Source organism: Chiloscyllium plagiosum, unplaced genomic scaffold, assembly GCF_037043375.1.
Source record: "Chiloscyllium plagiosum isolate Xiang-an unplaced genomic scaffold, Cpla_swu_hap1 HiC_scaffold_53X, whole genome shotgun sequence".
NCBI classification, from domain to species: domain Eukaryota; kingdom Metazoa; phylum Chordata; class Chondrichthyes; order Orectolobiformes; family Hemiscylliidae; genus Chiloscyllium; species Chiloscyllium plagiosum.
Window position 1 is genome coordinate 14517569 of NW_028270191.1, and position 21066 is coordinate 14538634.

At 41.4% G+C, this 21066-nt stretch overlaps 1 protein-coding gene across 8 annotated transcripts in view; it reads left to right on the forward strand.

The window, feature by feature from the left end:
* The window catches only part of LOC148134647 (uncharacterized), a 67013-nt gene that overhangs the window by 32543 nt on the left and 13404 nt on the right, over positions 1-21066 (forward strand). For all 8 annotated transcript variants that reach the window (XR_015755692.1, XM_087985450.1, XM_087985452.1 and 5 more), the window contains 5 exons: positions 3984-4014; positions 5034-5097; positions 6846-6890; positions 8421-8458; positions 11978-12068. Coding sequence is in view for 7 of the 8 variants with exons in the window: in XM_087985450.1 (XP_087841576.1) it covers positions 3984-4014; positions 5034-5097; positions 6846-6890; positions 8421-8458; positions 11978-12068 (269 nt within the window). In the remaining variant the exon portion in view is untranslated. The remainder of the gene's footprint in view (positions 1-3983; positions 4015-5033; positions 5098-6845; positions 6891-8420; positions 8459-11977; positions 12069-21066) is intronic.

A 21066-nucleotide genomic window follows, 5' to 3' on the forward strand; every position in this document is an offset into this window, starting at 1 on the left:
GAATTGAGGATATAGCAATTTTAGATGTGGGATGTGAAACCAGTAAGTTTGATATACTGAAAATGGAATTTGAAGTAAAGTCAAAGAGGCAAGTAACAATACTGTCTTCCTTGAAAGAATGATGCTAAGTAGCTGCAGTTTGAAGGGCTGATTATTCGTTTTGAGCCAATTGCTTGTAGTTACATTGGACCTCCCTATGTTGGGTGAGCAGAGCCTTGGAACTAACATTACAGTTTTAAGTTGGCATTCTCAATTCCAATAAAGTCTTAAAATGATGACATTGTGGTCTGAGTTTCCTGCCTGCTGATTACTCCAGAACACTGAACTTGAATGCTAATCTGGCCAGAAATCCTCGTTCAGCTGTTTTATATTTCATGGGGAAAGGGAATTTTGCCCGTGGCTCCTGTTTGCATCAGCAATTTAAATCCGCTGCATCCGGCCAATATGCCACAAAGAATTTGACCTCTCACTGAACCAAAATGTGAACAACAAAAAAAAGTTGCTGGCTGCTTAAGAATCATCTCATTTTGAATGTGCAACCTGAGTACTTGTTGGGTGCACCACCAAATAGGCCGCTGCTCACTGTTGGCACCAGAAGATGACTTGGGAAGGATTTTCGCGTAATTTTAAATGCCTCTGACTAGATTTTTGTCCCTGTGTCCATCTAGTCTGAAAAAGTGAATTTCGCATTCAGTTTGAGGGGGAGAAAAATACTTTCATCGGTCTTCACAATTGAAGACATGAATAGCATTAAAAAATACTAAATAATCAAAAGGAGGAGGAGAAATAAATTCATTAACGAATTGAGAAAAATTGTTCAGGAAACTAATGGGGCCAAAGTCTGTTTAATTCTCTGGATCTGATGGGTTGCGTCCTAGGATATTACGAGAAGGAGCTACATAGATAGTGGATGCACTAGTGGTGATCTTTCAGGATTCGTCAAAAGCTCCAGCGGTTGGAAAAAATGCTGCTGTAACCCCTTTATAAAGGGAAGAAGACAAAAGCAGGTCCAGATATAGGCAAGTTAGTTTTAACAGCTGTTATTGGGGAAAATGCTAGAGTAGTCTAAAGAATATAACAGCAGAGCATTGAGAAAAATGTATTATTTTCAAGCTAAGCAAAAGTGAGGACTGCAGATGCTGCAGCTTAGAGTCAAGATTAGAGTGGTGCTGGAAAAGCACAGCAGGTCAGGCAGCATCCGAGGAGCAGGAACATCGATGTTTCGGGCAAAAGCCCTTCATCAGGAATGTCTGAAACGTCGATTTTCCTGCTCTTTGGATGCTGCCTGACCTGCTGTGCCTTTCCATTGCCACTGAGGAAGGGTGTTCTGGCAATGGAGGGATTGGAACTAAGGTTTACCAGACTTCTTCTTAGCATGGCAGGACTGACGCATGAGCAGAAACTAGATTAGTTAGGACTATATTCACTGCAGTTTTGAAGAATAATACAGTATCCCCTCAAAACCTATTAAAATTCTAACAGGACTAGACAAGGTAAACGCCAGAAGGATGTTCCTGATAACCAGGGAACCCAGAACCAGGCCATTTTAGGATTCAGGTGAGAAGAAATGTCTTCACCCAGAGAGTGGTGAGCCTGTGGAATTCTCTGCCACAGAAAGTGTTTGAGGCAAAAACATTGAATGTTTTCAAGAAGGAGTTGGAGATAGTTCTTGGGTCGAAAGGGATCAAAGGATATGGGGAGGAAGCAGGAACAGGGGACTGCATTGGATGATCAGTCATGATCATATTTAATGGTGAAGCAGGCTTGAAGGGCTTAATGGTCTATACCCGCTTCTGTTTTTAATATTTCTATGCCCACTATGCTATTTCAAGAGACGATTTTAACACTATGTTGCAGCCAAAATCTGAGATGTTAATTTTGTTCTCCTGGAAATGAAATCGCATGCTGGAGGTATGAAATTTCCTGTTGTGTCTCCCTGGCAAGGCAGAAAAGTCCTCAAATAATTTTCAAACAGCTGCATGTTTAAGTATTTAATGCAGAGGTTGGGTAAAGAACAATGGCATTTTGTAACGATGCATCTGAAGTGGGTAATTTTGCACTTTAAGTCTGCACTGCTATTTTATACCACATCACCACCTCGTTTTAACCCATGCCTCTTTTTTTTGCTCTTTATTCCTCTTCTCTTTTTGTGAGCAATGACCTAATTCTCATTTAAATTCAATTTGACATCTACTTCAGCAATAGTTGGTGGCAGAGAATTTCACTTTCTAATCACCTTCTGGAGCAGTATTTCCTAACCTCCTTTGTAATTTCTGTGATTATCTTAAATTTATAACCTCTCGTTACAATCTCACTGACCAGGGGAAATAATTGATCACTCGCTACCTTGTGTGACCCACCATAATCTTGAAGAGGTTCTTAGCTCCAAAGATAAAATGCATAACTTTTCAAGTTTCTCCTCAAACTGTAACCGATTTTGTTCTTGATAACAGGTACCTGGCACCTTTTGGCTTGTCACGAGCTTTGACTAGCCTCTGTGTTACTTAGCATCCTGGGACATGATCCATCTGCACCATCTGCAAGCAGCACCCCCTCATCCATTGACATTAGTATCTGACATTTACCAATCCTTCAACCATCATGACACCACTCTCATCCACTTGCAGGCTACTTAGGATGTACATACATTGCAGGATGCACTGGCAACTGGTGTTGAATGACTGCAGTAATGATACTTTGCATGCAGGGACAGCTGCTTATCTGATAGGACCAGGCTGCAGCATCCATTCCAAAACTTGTTAGCCTTTGGCTCTGGATGAAGCACTGATGGGCTATCAGTAATCCCACATTGATGTGAAACAGACCCTTCAGTCCAACTCATCCATATCAACCAAGTTTCCCAAACTAAGAGAACCCGCACAGACCAAATCTCTCTTAAAGGCACCGTACTGTCACCATATTCGTAGATGATACAGACCTAAGCTGGAACGTCTTCTGTGAGGAAAGTGGAAATCATTTTCAGGAGGATTTGGGCAGGCTTAATGATTGGGCAAGATCATTGCAGATGCAATATAATGTGGAAAACTGTGAGGTTATCGACTTTAGTGGGAGAAACTGATGTGCACAGTATTTTTTTAAAAAGTAAAAGAATGGAAAGTGCACATGTGTTAAGAGACCTGGGGCTAAGATCGAGGTACATGCACATCTGTGAATGGTTAACAATAAAAATCAAGGCTCTGGAAGAGACTGGAATTGGAAGTGGGCAAAAATATGGGAAAGTAGGAATGAAGGGGTTTACTGAGATAAGGAGGGACAGGTGGGAGAAGGCAACAAGGGTAGGAATTTTCAACATTTTCTGCCAGGCTAGGAACCAGAACAGTGACCATTGTAAGGCTACTGGTATAAGATATTATTCCGGTAACAGAGTTTTGGATGAGGACAAGGTTATAGTGGGTCTGAAGTGGTGGTCAATTAGAAGGGCATTCTTAAAAGATTTATGGAATAAATCAAAATGCAATCCCGGAAGGATCCTTTGGGGCCTTGGATGGAGGTGAGGGGGAAAGTGTGGGTTTTACACTGCTTGCAGCGGCATTGCAGTTTGAGAATTTGAATTCTGTGTCAAAAATTTGAAGGAAAACAAAGTTGGTTTCAAAAATGAATGTCAAGGTGGCAAATTGTCAGGGGAGAGAGAATACGGTCCTTTTTAGGGAGGGAAAGCTCCTCCCTTAACTAGTTTTGCCTAATTGTGACCAAACAAGCTGCTCAGTTATATTAAATAAATCCGTATTCATATAGTTTACGGCAATAAATATTGGCCAGTGTCTCTTCCTGAGAATTTAAAAAGTTTTGATTTGTTTCCATACAGTAACCATGAGGAAAGATGGGCAAAGAAAAATAATGGAGAAATTCCACTACCATGGAATGGCAGAACATTAGGGATCCAGCACCTTTTCTAAGAAATAATCAAAACTACTTGGATTAACTTTTATTGACTATTGTTTATCTTCATTCTGTAATTATAGATGGTGCTGAAAGTTTACAGGCAGTTAATCAGTGAGTATTTCCTCTCTTCCTTACAATTTGATACAGGTACCTGCTTTAGTTTTCTTTTTTAAAAATGCATAGTGGTAATGTAACCCACTTCAGGGCCCTTCATTGTAAAAAAAAAAAAATGTGGTCTTCTTTGTTGTAGTGGCGTCTTCATTGATTAATGTTTCCTCTTCTGATGTGAAAGACGTTTTTTTATTAATCTGTTCAGCTATGTTATGATACAGCCTCCGGTCGTGGGACATAAACTAGGACCTTCTGGCCTAGAGGTAGGGGTTTTATCACTGTCATAACCCTTTCTGGTTCCTCTTGCTTCGATCTAAATATGTGCACTTGCATTTCAATAACGTCAGGTGGATCTGTTATGCGCTCATGAGGGTTCTGTTGTCATTGTGATTGACTTGGAATAGTTGGACATAATCAGCTGCTTCCTTCCTTCTCCTGGAGAGGAAGCACGTTGGAGCAATTCTCTTTTGTGATCCTACTCGAAATCATGAGAAATGGAGGCAGATTCTAGGATTTGCATCTCTGTGACATCCTGCTTTCTCAAACTGCAAGTTTCCCTCTGTGCTCTCATCAGGATCACTACTTGCTGCTACATGCAAATGGTACCTTGTCCTCCTCAATGCTTTTACCCATTTTTTTTTTTTTTAAACCTTCTTGTCCATAATCTTCTGATGCTGCAAGGAAATGGGTCAAATTGAGGTAGACGGAGAGGAGCAGGTGAAACTCTTGGTCTGCCTGGTCTTTCCTCCAAAGAAGAGGATCTAGTACTTAAAAACTATGTATGCTGTTTCTTGACTGTCCAGGAAAACAGCTAAGAAAATAAATATGAACGCGGGGAAAAGTCTTGGGACTCAAAAACGTGCAACCTTGGCTGAGAACCCCGTGCTAAACACTCTTCAACTTTGAGACCTCCTAATTGCCATGTTCAACTTGTCAGCTGTCATCCTGTCTTTATTGGCAAACTCAAAAAATGCTTGATGTTTGAATATAATTACCTTTTATAAATCTCTGTCTTGTAGATCTCTCCTCAGTGAAGAAATTAGGGATTTGCTCCTTGAATATGAGAAACGTTATGAAGCGATGGTATGTAATTTGTCTCCTTGTATTTCCAGATGAGCAATAAACCATTTGTATCATTTGAGATGTTAATGACACCTGAGGTGGTTGCTGCTGTTGTTCCATTTGGCTTTACTTTGAGATTTACTGAGAGTCTTGAAGTCTAATTGCTTCTGCTTTGGAAAAAGTAACAAGAAAAGGTTTAAACTGCATCAAGGGTTTTGCTCCTTGAAGCTGAGAGTTCTGGAGGTTCACTTGTCTGAGGTCTCAATACAGAAAGGAAAGAAAATAGTATTTATTGAAGATCAGAATTATTGTGTAATGATGGACTCAGCAAGGTACCACCAATACAGTATATATGCTGTGGGATAGTCTCTCTCCCCTTTTTTTTTGTATTTGTTTTGTTCCTCAATGGCTGATCCTTTTTATAGACAGCCATGTTTAAGCCAAAAGGAGAAAAAAAAACAAAGTGACCCACACCACCCCCCCCCCCCACCCCTGCTGTGAGATTGCCCCACTGTGTGGTGTAGTGGATGTTTAAGAGGTGGAAAAGTAAGGCAGAGAAGGAAAGGCGAGCAAGAGTTTCAATCCTTTGTTGCTCTTAATTGCATTATATCAGAACCCAGATTGAAAAAGGATCTCTGTGACACGTGGATTGTGCTGTACCAACTAGTACTCCTGTCAGCAAGAATGGTTACTTTTCTTTCTTTTTAGCTTAAACCTCCTTTCCTTGGTGGGGGAAGGAGGGAAGACTGCAAAAAGAAGAAAAATATATGTTGATGCTCTAACAATCTCTCCCACAAGTTTTGAGAAGATTTGTAGCTCTGTTGAGGTTCTGGATGTAGGTTTGCTCACTGAGCTTGAAGGTTCACTTTCAGACATTTCATCACCATAGTAGACAACCTCATCAGTGAGCCTCCGGATGAAGCACTGGTGGTATGGCCTGCTTTCTGTTTGTGTTTAGGTTTCCTTGGGTTGGCTATGTCATTTCCTGTGGTGATGTCATTTCCTGTGTTCATTTCCATCACAGGAAATGACATCACCAACCCAAGGAAACCTAAACACATAAATAGAAAGTGGGCCATACCACCAGTGCTTCTTCCGGAGGCTCACTGATGATGATACCCAGTATGGTAATGAAATGTCTGACAATGAACCTTCCAGCTCAGCAAGCAAACTTACATCCACAATCTCTCCCACCTACACGCATTTTCAAATCCCTATCCCAGCAGCATACTTTTATATATGGAATCTTTTATTGAGGCTGGGTAAACCCCTCCCCTTGAATCTGAATTGGCATAAATATATCGGTGGTAAAAAAATTTCCCCACCCCCAACCAATGTCCCAACAGCACAGCTGTAAATAATAAACCAAGGTCAAAAAATACTTATCTTCAATAAGCTTTCAAATTGTTGTCCATGAAAGAGAAGATGAATCTAATACTGGAGGCATTGATATAAATTTAAAAACACACTACTGACTGACTGCACTTGTCACCATTTACAAAGATGTGTGTGCGGGTGGAATGGTTGGGAATGTTAGTCAAAGTGTACATACTTGAGAGGTATTTGGTCTATTTGGCAATAGTGGGCGTGGTGACCAAACTGAAATCGTTCAAGTCAACACCTTTAGGCAGACCCTAGCATTAAGTCCCAACTTGAATACCAATGAAACTATATATGAAAATACATATGTATTTTGTAAGGAAATACCATAAATCCAGTGGTGTTATTGATTAGTAATTTTGATTCCTCTATTTTTGGTCTCTATTTAGGAAAAGGAAAAGAAACATCTCAAAACAAAGGCAAAATTCCTGAAGGTAGATTAGTAAATACTGTTTTGTTTTAAACTGTCAATCGGAGTTTGGGCTATCTTTTTTTCTTCCTGGCAAAAGAACAATTTAATAACTATTCTAATCTGCAAAGCCCACCAGTTTCTAATCTCTCTTGTACAATCTGGATTGTTGAACAAGAATGAAACACCAAATAAAAATACAGATAAAGTCAATTGAGGTAGATCAATCACCCCTTGGGTTTCAAGAATGGTTTTGGAAAGAACTGAGTGGATCACCTTCTGGTCCTGTTGATCCAAGAATGAGGCAGGGTACAGTAAAATCTGAAGAGGGAAACAAAGTTGAAAATGCAAATCATTTAGATATGGCATAACTGTTACTGATGTACAGGTAAAAAGGAAATTGAATTAGGCCATCCAGCTCCTCTATCATGCAGTTATTGGCTGATCTGTGTTTTTTTTCCCCCCCATTTGAGTTACTGAAAATATAGTGTTCTGCAACTTTGATGCAGTAACTTTCCTTCCTCCAAGCTAATAGCACACGTATTGAGGAACAGGGCAATGAGTCAGAAATATGAAGATTGATCGGATTACAGGAGACCTGTGGTTGGCTGTGGACCTTGGAACTCTCCTCTTCCGTATTTCACCTAGAATTCAGACGAGCTTTGATTCTCCACCTGAGTGCTTGAATAAAGGTTTTTTTTTTTTAGATTAGATTAGATTACAGTGTGGAAACAGGCCCTTCGGCCCAACAAGTCCACACCGACCCGCCGAAGCGAAACCCACCCATACCCCTACATTTACCCCTTATCTAACACTACGGGCAATTTAGTATGGCCAATTCACCTGACCCTGCACATCTTTGTGACTGTGGGAGGAAACCGGAGCACCCGGAGGAAACCCACGCAGACACGGGGAGAACGTGCAAACTCCACACAGTCAGTCGCCTGAGGCGGGAATTGAACCCGGGTCTCTGGCGCTGTGAGGCAGCAGTGCTAACCACTGTGCCACCGTGCTGCCCACGGTGATCAAGCAAAATCACAACTCAAAATGAAGCAATGAAGTATTATAAGAAAACAACATTAATTTCAAAAATAGTTTTTCCATGTTTGACATTCGATGTGATTTTAATTAAAATGTAGGGCCCTGTGCTAAAGTTGTCCACTCAACCCATGTCACTTTGTACCAACTTGATCAGTCCATGGTAATCGTAATGCATGTTGCCATCATTTTTCCAACCATTTGACTAGTCTGTGGGAACTAACCCAGCTGAATGTTTGCAGCAGTTTCTAATTCCTAGATGAGAATGAAATTTAAATAGCTGAATTTGTTTAATTTTTTTTTGGGAAGATGTAGGTATTTGGTTTGTTTATTTTTAAGGTCATTTAGCAGCACATGCTCAGCAATGCTGTTATTTCAAGACTTCTAGCTCCTTTTTTTTGTGTGGCTACTTTAACTTGGGCAACTGCTTTGTATCTGCCTCGATGTTCCATTGGGCATGGCAAGATCTTAAAGCTATTGTTGTCCGTGAACACTTCTTTTCTTCCATCCTTTATAGCTTACCAAATTAGAAGTGACTGAGCAGCTGGAAAGCAGGTAAGGAAAGGTTTACAACAGATCAGGAGATGAATGTAGTGCATCAATGAATAAGCAACTGTGTTTTTGTTTTCCTTCTTACTCTTCAAAGCTAATTCTACCTTTTTTAATTTGGGATGGTTTCTGACCTTGCTGCTTTTTCACTCCTCCTATGGCCTCGATTGAGCACTCATCCTCACAACGAACCAATAGGTGAGAGTCACTGATGAGTGTGTGTCTGTCTGTTTGTGTGTGTGTCAGTTAAATACATATGTTGAAAGACCAGAAACTGTCTCACTGAAGTGATAAATCCATATGCCAATTTTGTGTGAATTCATGAACTGAAGTATGTACCATCTGTAAAGTACTTCAGCTACTCGTCAAGGAGTCTCTGAAAGCACATCCAAACCTGTGACTTTTACTACCCAAAAGGACAAGAGTGGCAAGAGTACCATGGGAAAGCCACCATTTTCAGGTTCCCCTCCAAGTTGTGCATCACTCTGACTTGGAAATGCATTGTGTTCCTTCACTGTCAAAGTCCTAGAACTCCCTAACGAAGAGCACTGTGGGAGTGTGTACACCACATAACTGCAGTCATTCAACAAGGCAGGTCACCCCCACGTTCTTGAGGTTAATTACCCATGAGCAATAAATGCTGGTCTTGCTGGTGATGCTCACGTCCCATCGATTTAAATTGTGAAGAAAACTTTTCGACAATGATGGTAATAACTTTGTTTGACTTTGAGAAGCATGTTTCTGTCACAGCTAAGTGTGCCCTGCAACAATATAGGTATACACGTGAATGTTATGATTCAAACATTAAAGTAGTGGTGAATTATTCTTGACATTAGTCAGAAGCCCATGGGCTGTATAATAAGTGCCTCTGCTGTGTGTGTTTTGGGTTGGGTGGGGGAGAGAATGTTATATAGGGAGGGTAGCTAGCCCATCACCTTATCACTTGGCACCGCCCCCCCCCGCCCACCATATGGAAATAAAAAAGGGTCAATTGAGCTTAAGCTTCATAAAAACTCAACTGAATTTAGTATTATACTGCCAGGTGCCATAATACAGTTGAGCAGGAGTGGTATTCGCTTTCATTTTTTTTTTCAAAAGCACCCCCTACCTTTTTTCCTTCCCCTGACAGCACCATCATTTCCATCCTCATTTTCTTCAAAACCCATGTCCCTCCCCTGAGTTTCCCAAAAAACCCAAACCCCTTAGACTTATCTGAATCTGGAATCCATGGGACCTCTGGCAGGGGCCTGCCTGCATCTCTTGCAGTACCCACAACAGAACTCTGCTGTTGGGCTTTTGTAACTGTCAGCCAATCAGCAACTCCAGAGTTTCAGACTCCTTCCCAGTGAGGGGTGGAAGTCCCATAATTTGGGGGGTTTTTTTGCATCTACTGCCACTACTTGTCCAGTTTCACCAGGCATTTCTAACTACTGATTGGAGGATATCCCAATAACTTGAAGGACAACCCTTCTTTGCAGCAGCTTTTGGGAGACCTCCCAGAGCAGCATACTTTGATTCAGCCTGTTCTTTTCTCTCATTTATTTTCCACCTTCAGAGAACAGTAGCAGACCTCTAGAATTTTCACTTTTCAACAGTTTATTGTAAGGAGCAGTCTGTTATCAGCTACTGAACAACCTGATATCCTGCTAATGCATCTACTATGTTCCTTGCACATGGCAATATAATAGAGATCATTTGCCAATTACTAAATGAAGTGACGTTACAAAGCCATGCAAAAACAGTTTTCTAATTGTAGCAGATGTGTTTTAATCTCATCCGCACTTGGACAGAGCTGCATAAATTTTTCCTTAGCAGACTGAGCATAAAACACATTAACTAGAAGTAATTGAGTGATGCCAAGCTTGTGTTTAAAAACCTACAGATTGTAGCAGAAAGGAAAAAAAGAGATGAAGGTGCAGAGTTCCAGGGACTGCGTTACTGAGAAACAAAAGCACCAATTGTTGGCAAATCTCCACAGGTCTGTCAGCATTTGTGGGGAGAAAGCAGAGTTAATGTTTTGAGTGCAGTGACTCTTCATCAGAACACAGATTTTGTTTTGGATCTCCAGTATCTGCAGTTCTTTTTTTTATATTATTGAGTTATTAGAGTCTGAGATAAGACAATCATGTTTTGGTTTTGTATGATAAATTGCATTCAAATTTGAAAGGTTATACACACTTTCAATTCCAACTGATGTCAATACTGGACAAGTCGGACCACTCTGCAACCTGGCATGATAGACTTTAACTTTGTTTTAAATGTGGGTTTCAATTTATAAACACATTTTACAGGAGTCTGCCAGTGTACATTTAACAAAATAAAAATTTCTATTAAAAAAGAAAAACGTGAAGTATATTATATTAGACAAAAAAGTTGGAAAGATTTCATTAAATTTCTGAAATTCACTCAACAATAATTTTATCACAGGAATATCCTTCCAAACACCAAACATTCAGTGAATATTTACCACTGCCTCCACACCAAACACTGCTTGGTGATTCAGTGGTTACCACTGCTGCCTCTCAGCACCAGAGACCTGGATTCGATTCCAGTCTCTGGCGACTGTCTGTCTGTGTGGAGTTCGCACATTCTTCCAGTGTCTGTGTGGGTTTAGATTAGGTTAGACTCCCTACGGTGTGGAAACAGGCCCTTCGGCCCAACAAGTCCACACCAACCCTCTGAAGAGTAACCCACCCCAGACCCATTCCCCTACACCTAACACTACGGGCAATGTAGCATGGCCAATTTATCTGACCTGCACATATTTGGACTGTGGGAGGAAACCCACACAGACACTGGGAAAATGTGCAAACTCCACACAGACAGTTGTCTGATGCGGGAATTCAACCCGGGTCCCTGGCACTGTGAGGCAGCAGTGCTAACCATTTAAGCCACCATTTCTTCCCACAATCCAAAGGTTAGATGAATTGGCCAAACTAAATTGCCCAAAGGTGCACTGGTCAGGGGTAAATATAGGATAATAGGGTAGGGGAATTGGTCTAGGTGGGTTACTGTTTGGAGGGTCCACACCATAGAGATTCTATGAAAGGTTTCTAGCGCAGGCTGGCATAGCCATATCTGTTTTCTTTCTGGCAAATTTTTGCACATTTCATTAAATGCCTTTTCCTTCAGCTGGTATCTCTCTGAGACACCAGAAACAAACTGCAAGCTAAACTCTTACTTTAAGGGCAGAGTTCCCTAACTTTCAGCACTCTTTCCTTGTAATGTCCACTCTCTCTCCTAGATTTTCTCTGTCCCTGGATCTCTATCACTAGGCATCAGCAGTCATTAATTTTTTTTATTTTAAATGGCAATTAAACTTGTAACCCCTATTTCTTCATTGCAAAGGTTGTAAAATCGCATGTTTTAAAAAATAAAATGCATACAAATCGCTGTCCAGATTCCCTCATATCACAGCCCGCAAAGCCAAGTCTAATTTAAAACCATGTCTTTCCCCTTAGCATACTAAAATACAAAATATAAATTTGATTCCTGCACTGTGATAAACTATTCTCTTTTCCTTAGGCTGAGGGAAAAAGATGCACAGATTTCAACATTGGAACAAGAAATTATGCAGCTGAATGAAATGTTTGAAACGCAAAAAAGTAAACATGATGTGAGTGATTGCAGGATTTCATATTTAATCATTTGGAAAGTACATTTATGACATTAAGTTATATATAGCTTGGATGTTTCAATGCCTTTGTGTAGCTGTGGGTCTTTCCCTTTACATTGATTTTCTGGGACTGTGCTAATGGATATTGTTGCAGTTTAACTTTTTTGTGTTAATTAAGTTCAGTCACGTAGGTCAGGCAATAGTATTTTTTCCAATTTTTGGCTCTTTGAGTTGAAATTGGAACGCAATATACACAGGATCATGCCTAAAATCTAGCATTACACCCCTTAATTTATCATTTGAGTTGAATCCTGTTGATGGCTTCCATTAGTAAACCTGTTGGTAGTGAGGGCAGGTATTGCAATTCTTCGATGGTTGCCAGCAGCAGGCAAGATTTTTTTTTCCCCTATGGTTTTTTTTTATATAACTATGAATTCAAATAAAACCAAGAGAGGAAACTCTATTTCTTCACCTTGCATCGAAAAAAAATCACTGATCATCTCTCCCAGAACATGTAGATGAAGCAAGTGGCTCACCATTTATGTCTTTGCTTCGACAAGTTGCCTGTGATGACTGTTGGCCATTCTTAAATGTATTGATGAAACCCAAACACTGATTTCTTTCCATCCTCTGACCTCTCATTTCAGCTACGCTCTGATTGCAAACAACCCGGACTCATTTCTAGGCCCGAGGGTCTCCTCCAAATACAATCAGGCCACATATAGTTAATATTGTCTTAATCTCTCAAGCACTCAGTACTGAATCATTTATAACCATTTCTTTTAAACCAGCTGTCACTAACACCTGAACTGTGAGCCAGTGGCTATGAGCAAAGTAGTTGATGTTTCTTCAAAATCATCTTGCATAAAAGTCTTGAGAGATCATTATCCCTTCAGTTAAGGGGAGAAATCTGAAAGGAAAGTACTGCTAACCCATTGCGCCACTCCTTGCTCAGTTCTTGAAGTTTACAAGATCAAATATTTTAATCCTAGTGTTTTCAGATGTTGCTGATTATACCTATTTGCTTGAAGAAAAAGACAATTCTGGAGAATAGAAATTTATCTCGAGTAGTGGATGGCATAAAATGAGACATTAGATCAGCTGCCTATTACGTGCAGTATTGGATATTCGGGTCCCTTTTGTGGCCAAATAAACTGGGTATCAGGCACTGCTTATAAGGGGTGGACAATTAATTTTGTGCTACCACCCAAGGTGAATTTTTCCCACAGTCTTAAATGATAAGCACTTACTTTATCCTCGCTGTGTATTTTGTATATTATGCATTTGTCACAATGTGTGTTAGAGCTAGGATGTGTCCTTTTCTGGATTGTAATTAGTTTCTGAACCGCTTTGACCCAGATTGAAAGAATGTACTGTCATCCTCTAGTCTCACCCTCCACTAATCACAACATAAACCTAATTGATAATAAGATAATATCTATATCTATATTGGGAGTAAAAGAAAAAGAGGAATACAGGGAGAACTAGCCATTTGGATACAGAACTGGCTCAAAGGTAGAAGACAGAGGGTGGTGGTGGTGGGTTGTTTTTCAGACTGGAGGCCTGTGACCAGTGGAGTGCTACAAGGATCGGTTCTGGGTCCACTTCTTTTTGTCATTTATATAAACGATTTGGCTGTGAGCATAAGAGGTACAGTTAGTAAGTTTGTAAATGACACCAAAATCGGAGATGTCGTGGACCGCGAAGAGGGTTACCTCAGATTACAACAGGACCTTAACCAGATGGGCCAATGGGCTGAGAAGTGGCAGATGGAGTTTAATTCCGATAAATGCGAGGGTGCTGCATTTTGGGAAAGCAAATCTTAGCAGGATGTATACACTGAATGGTAAGGTCCTCAGGAGTGTTGCTGAACAAAGAGACCTTGGAGTGCAGGTTCATAGCTCATTGAAAGTGGAGTCGCAGGTAGATAGGATAGTGAAGAAGGTGTTTGGTATGCTTTCCTTTATTGGTCAGAGTACTGAGTACAGGAGTTGGGAGGTCATGTTGCGGCTGTACAGGACATTGGTTAGGCCACTGTTGGAATATTGCGTGCAATTCTGGTCTCCTTCCTATCGGAAAGATGTCGTGAAACTTGTAAATCTTTTCTGAACCCTTTCAAGGATGTTGCCAGGGTTGGAGGATTTGAGTTATAGGGAGAGGCTGAACAGGCTGGGGCTGTTTTCCCTGGAGCATCGGAGGCTGAGGGGTGACTTTATAGAGGTTTACAAAATGATGAGGGGCATGGATAGGGTAAATAGGCAAAGTCTTTTCCCTGGGATGGGGGAGTCCAGAACTAGAGGGCATAGGTTTAGGGTGAGAGGGGAAAGATATAAAAGAGACCTGAGGGGCAACTTGTTCACACAGAGGGTGGTACGTGTATGGAATGAGCTGCCAGAGGAAGTGGTGGAGGCTGGTACAATTGCAACATTTAAAAGGCATTTGGATGGGTAAATGAATAGGAAGGGTTTGGAGGGATATGGGCCGGGTGTTGGTAGGTGGGACTAGATTGGGTTGGGATATCTGGTCGGCATGGACGGTTTGGACTGAAGGGTCTATTTCCATGCTGTACATCTGTGACTCTATCTATCAACCAGGTTTGTTCAATAAAGAACAAATTATTTCTTTGATAATGCAAAATCACATTAACACCGTTTTAAATATGAAGATATAAATGTTAAGCCTTCTAAATAATACACACACCCCCAGTAATGGAAGACATTTTCTCTAGGATTAACTTTATCAGATCACTTTGGTGAATAATTGTTTGTTTCTGAACGGGTGGGGAGGGGTTGGAAAAAGAGATGGGTTTTGCCCATCCTGGCAAATATTAACTGATGTCACTAAACACAAGCAGTTGTCACTGGGTCATTTTTTTTGCAGACACCGTTTCTTCAGGTAGCGCCAAGAAGAACTCTCTTTCAGGAGCTTTAGAACATAGAACAATGCAGTGCGCCAACCTGTGACTCTAAGCCCATCCCCCACACTGTCCCATCATCATTCACGTGCTTAGCCAAGGACTGTTTAAATGCCCCTAATGTGGCTGAGTTAACTACATTGGCAGGCAGGGCATTCCACGCCCTTACCACTCTTGAGTGAAGAACCTACCTCTAACACCTGTCTTAAATCTATCACCCCTCAGTTTGCAGCTATGCCCCCTCGTACAAGTCAACGTCGTCATCTTCTGAAAAAGACTCTCACTGTCCACCCTATCTAATCCTCTGACCATCTTGTATGTCTGTATTAAATCCCCTCTTAGCCTCCTTCTCTCCAATGAGAACAGACCCAAGTCCCTCAGCCTTTCCTCATAAGACCTTCCCTCCAGACCAGGCAACATCCTGGTAAATCTCCTCTGCACCTGTTCCAATGCTTCCACATCCTTCCTGTAATGGGACGACCAGATCTGCACACAATATTCCAAGTGCGGCCGCACTAGCGTTTTGTACAGTTGCAGCATGACATTACGGCTCCGGAACTCAATCCTCTACTAATAAAACCTAACACACTGTATGTCTTCTTAACAGCACTATCAACCTGGGTGGCAACTTTCAAGGATCTATGTACAGGGACACCAAGATCTGCACATCCACACTACCAAGGATCTTTCCATTGACCCAGTATTCTGCCGTCGTGTTATTCTTTCCAAAGTGAATCACCTCTCATTTATCTGCATTGAACTTCATTTGCCACCTCTCAGCCCAATTATGCAGTTATTCCAAGTCACCCTGCAACATTCTTCCACATTTTCCACCATTCCACCGACTTTAGTGTCATCTGCAAACTTACTAACCCATCCACCTATAACTGCGTCCAAGTCGTTTATAAAAATGACAAACAACAGTGGTCCCAAAACAGATCCTTATGGCACACCACTAGTAACTGGACTCCAGGCTGAACATCAACCACCACTTGCAGCCTTCTTACAGAAAGCCAGTTTCTAATCCAAACTGCTAAATCACTTTCAATCCCATGCCTCGGCATTTTCTCTAAAAGCCTACCATGTGGAGCCTTATCAAAGGCTTTATTGAAGTCCATGTATACGACGTCAACTGCCCTACCCTCATCTACATGCTTGGTCACATTCTCAAAAAACTCAGTGAGGTTTGTGAGACACAATCTGCGCTTGATGAAACCATGTTTACTATCTCTAATCAAATTGTTCCTTGCTAGATGATAAATCCTATCTCTTATAATCCTTTCCAGAACTTTTCCTACAACAGATATAAGGCTCACTGGTCTATAATTACCTGGGTCATCTCTCCACTGCCCTCTTTGAACAAGGGCACAACATTTGCAATCCTTCAGTCCTCTGGTACTATACCTGTAGACAATGACGACTCAAAGATCAAGGACAAAGGCTCTGCCATCTCCTCCCTAGCTTCCCAGAGAATCCTCGGATAAATCCCATCCGGCCCAGGGGACGTACCTACTTTCACACCTTCTAGAATTGATAACACCTCGTCCTTACTAACCTCAATCCTTTTCAGTCTAATAGCCTGTATCTCATTCTTCTCCTCTACAATATTCTCCTTTTCTGAGTGAAAACAGATGAGAAATATTCGTTTAGCACCTCTCTGATCTTCACAGGGTGCATACACAACTTCCCACTTCTGTCTTTGACACGCCCTATTCCTACCCTAGTCATCCTTTTATTCCTCACATACCTATAGAAAGCGTTAGGGTTCTCCTTTATTCTACTTGCTAAAGACTGCTCATGTTGCCTCCTTGCTCTTCTTAACTGTCTCTTTAAATCTTTCTGAGCTAATCTGTAACTCTCCATCACCTCATCTGAACCATCTCTTCTCAAATGTCACATAAGCCTCCCTCTTCCATTTAACAAGAGAGAGAATTTCTTTAGTGAACCATGGTTCCCTTACCTTATCACTTCCTGCCTGCCTGACAGGGACATACAATATCTATTCGTGAAACCAGCCCCACGTTTTGATTGTCCCCATCCCCTGCATTTTGCTACCCCGTTCTATGCCTTCTCAGTGTTGCCTAATCACATTATAATTGCCCTTCCCCCATCTATAACTCTTGCCCTGTGGCATGTACCAATTTCCTTTCCATCGCTAAACTAATTGTAATCAAATTATGGTCACGCTCTCCAAAGTACTCAGCTGCCACTAAATCAAACATCTGACCTGGTTCATTACCAAGTACCAGATCCAGTGGGGCCTCCTCTCTTGTTGGCCCTTCAACATACTGTGCCGGGAAACCCTCCTGCACTCATTGAACAAAAACTGATCCATCTGATTATACTAGAGTGACTGGAAATGCTATAAATGTTGGGGAAGTTAAAGTCCCCCATAATGACCACCCTTTTCCTTTCACTCCTATCCAGAATTGTTTTGCCGATCCTCTCCTCCACATCCCTGGCACTTTGCAGAGGCCTATATTTTTTTTTAAATAAAACTCCCAGTAGTGTGACCTCTCCTCTCCTGTTTCTAACCTTAGTAGACGAGTCCTTGTCAGGAGATCAATACTTGAGTTGGCACACTGTGGGTTCAAGTCCTGCACCATCTGAAGTTACCATGAAGGACTCTCTTTCTCAACCCCCTCCCCCAATGCCTGAGGTGTGGTGACCCTTGCCACCAGTTGTCTCACTCTCCTGAGAGAGCAGCCAGCCCTATGGTCACACCGGACCCTCAAATGATGTTTCTCGGAATGGAGGAGAATGGTAGCGCTGTGAGTTCCAAGAAGTCTTTTAAAGTACACATTGGGACTTCTCTTCAATGACCCCTTTTTTTGTTGTTTTTTTAAATACTCCAGCTACCTTCTCAGGTTTTGTGTATGAGTTATTGCCATAGTCGTTCTAAACACTCATCTTCCTCTTCTAACCCCCAGCTTTTTAAAAAAAAGTCATCTTAACAGATTGACATCCATGGAATAAGAGTGCTTTTAATTCAGACCACTCTATCCACAAACATGTATACTCTGTGTCACTTTTCACCAATTTAACCAATTAAAAGTGAGGGGAAAATTCTGCTAAATATCTCCTTGCTTCTACAGGAAGACATGAACCATTTTTTTTGTTGCCCTCAATCACCATAGACAGCTACTTTTATTTATAGTTTACACGACAAACCATTTTTTAATACTTTTTATTATTGTTTGTAAATTTGGTTTGTTGATTTACTTTAACATTTAGGAAACAGAGAAAGAAAAAAGGCACATCAAAGTAAAGGCAAGATTCTTGAAGGTAGAGAGCAATATACTTCTAAATTAATGTTAGAATATATATATATACACCCCCTTTCTAACATTGAGAGCTTCACTGAAAGCATTCCACCACACATGAGCGTAGAATCCTGAGCAGAAATAGGAAGAACTGCATTTCCATACATCAATATAAAATGAGTTGATTCCCCATTGTGGTCTCCACAGTCAGCTGAATAATACTTGCCAATGATCATGAATACCTGTGATGTGCTAGCTGACCTATTTGTGGATATTAACTGGTGCCGACACGTTTTTAATGGCTTCCTGCAGCTTGACAAGACAGGCAAATGGGAAAACAGATTTGTAGTGCATCTCAAAAGGTGAGAATTTTTCCCATTTTTGTAGCTAATTTGGAGGAGATAGCTGAGGAAAGGGATAGAGAGGCTATTCTTTGGATCCCTGAGGTCCGGTAGAATTTTCTTAACACTCCCTACTGATTTTTGCATCGTGCAGTGCCTGCAAGTAGATCTTCTTTCAGCAAGCTAATTGTGTTCAAGTCAGTATACAACATATAATGCTGCATTTCTCTTCTAACTAGCTGTCCTCTGTCTTCACGAAACAATGAGTATCTAAGAATCACTGCAGGTTGTTCATTGTCAGTGGGCCGACAGAGATACATAAAAAGCACTATTTTTTGGTTGTTCCTTTCTCTGAACCATTTATTCATTCATTTATTTTGCTGCAGCTTTGTGAACCTTGAGGAGATACCTGGAGCACTGCCCCACAGATTTAATCTCTTTTTTTTTTTAAAGACCTATTCCATCTAAGCCACAGTGCCATTTTGCTGTGACATTCCTCTTCTCTAATAAAGAAAAAAAAGTATGATCAGATCAGCTTGGTGAACTCAGGACTACCAGACTCTCACCTGCGATCATTATGCCATTGTGCCTATTAAAACTAGGTGCTCCGATCTCGACCTGATGAGTAGCCAATACTTTGAGAGGCTGTGTTTTTCATGAAAGGCAATTGGTTTTGCCAGCAACTTATTCCTGGAAACCACATTGACCTGAAGCAGTCTTAATCACACAATGTTCAGCACCCTTCGCAACTCCTCAGATACTGAAGCAGCCCATGTTTAAACGAAACAAGATCTGGACAATATGCTGGCTTGAGCTGACAAGTGGAAAGTAACATTTGCACTATACAAATGCCAGGCAATGACCATCTCCAACAAGAGACAATCTAACCACTGCCCCTTGACATTCTATGGTGGTACCATCACTGAAACTCCCACTATAGACATCCTTGGGGGTTACCATTGACCAGAAACAGTCCACCATCTACAAGGCACAAGTCAGGAGAGTGATTGAATATTCCCCACTTGCCTGGATGAGTGCAGCTCCAACAACACTCAAGAAGTTTGATACCATCCAGGACAAAGTAGCCTGCTTGATTGGCACCACATCCACAAGTATCCACTCGCTTCACCACCGATGCCCAGTTGCAGCAGTGTGTACTATCTACAAGGTGCACTACAGAAATTCACCAAAGATCCTCAGACAGCACCTTCCAAACCCATGACCACTTCCATCTGGAAGAACCAGGGCAGCAGATATATGGGAACACCACCTTCAAGTTCCCCTCCGAGCCCCTCACCACCCTGATGTGGAAATATATCGCTATTTCTTCATTGTCACTGGGTCCAAATCCTGGAATTGCCTCCCGAAGGGCATTGTGGGTCAACCCACTGCAGTGGTTCAAGAAGGCAGCTCACCACCACCTTCTCAAGGGCAACTAGGGACAGGCAATAAATGCTGGCCAGCCAGCAATGCCCACATCCCACAAATGAATAAATAAATTAATTCTTTTAAAACTTGGACAGCATCCAGGACAAAGCAGCCTGCAAAAATTCACCAAAGATCCTTTAAACAGAACCTTCTAAACAGATGACCATTTTGAAGGACAAGGGCAGCAGATACATGGGAACATTGCCCCCTGCAAGTTCCCCTCCAAGCTACTCTCCATCCTGACTTGGAAATATATCACTGTTCCTTCAGTCTCACTGGGTCAGAGTCCTGGAATTCTCTCCCTAACAGGATTGTAGGTCACCTTACAGTATTCAGACTGCAGCGGTTCAAGAAGGCAGCTCATCACCACCACCTTCTCAATGGCAGCTAGGGACGGGCAGTTTAAAAAAAAAAGTGCTGGCCAGCCAGCGATGCCTATATCCCCCGAGTAAATAAAAAGCACATTGTCAATGACCATGAAAAGAAATGTTGCATTTGTATTCTTCAGGGTTTTTTTTCCCCAAGGGAGCATTGGTGACATATCATATGAACCAATTGGCTTTATACCAGTGCATAATGCAGGTTATAGACGTCTTATTTGTACAAGTTACCCAGTTACCTCACACCTACTGGTCCTGGCACAATGCATAGGACAATTTTACTGACTTCTTGAATTTCTTAAGGACTGGATGGTCATTACAGGAACTTGTGCCACCATGTGTGTCCTGCAGAACATAATTTTTCCAATATGAAAACATGTAATTTATTTAATCTGAAGCTGGTGTGTAATGCCAAGCACACCATTTCAGTAGTTATTATAGAGGAAGCTGTCATAATTCTTGTGTGTTACGGAACTCTAAATTCCTATCACAGTTCACAGGCCCAAGACAGTTGCTCTGTGCCAAGGGCTGCTATCTGTAACACTGGGTAATGATACTACTGGGGATCTCAAAGACCCTACAACATTGATATAATGAATCCTGTACCAAGATTGATATAGAATAGACGAGAAGCACTCCAATGGCTCTCTTCAGGTGCTTAGATCTGGAGTG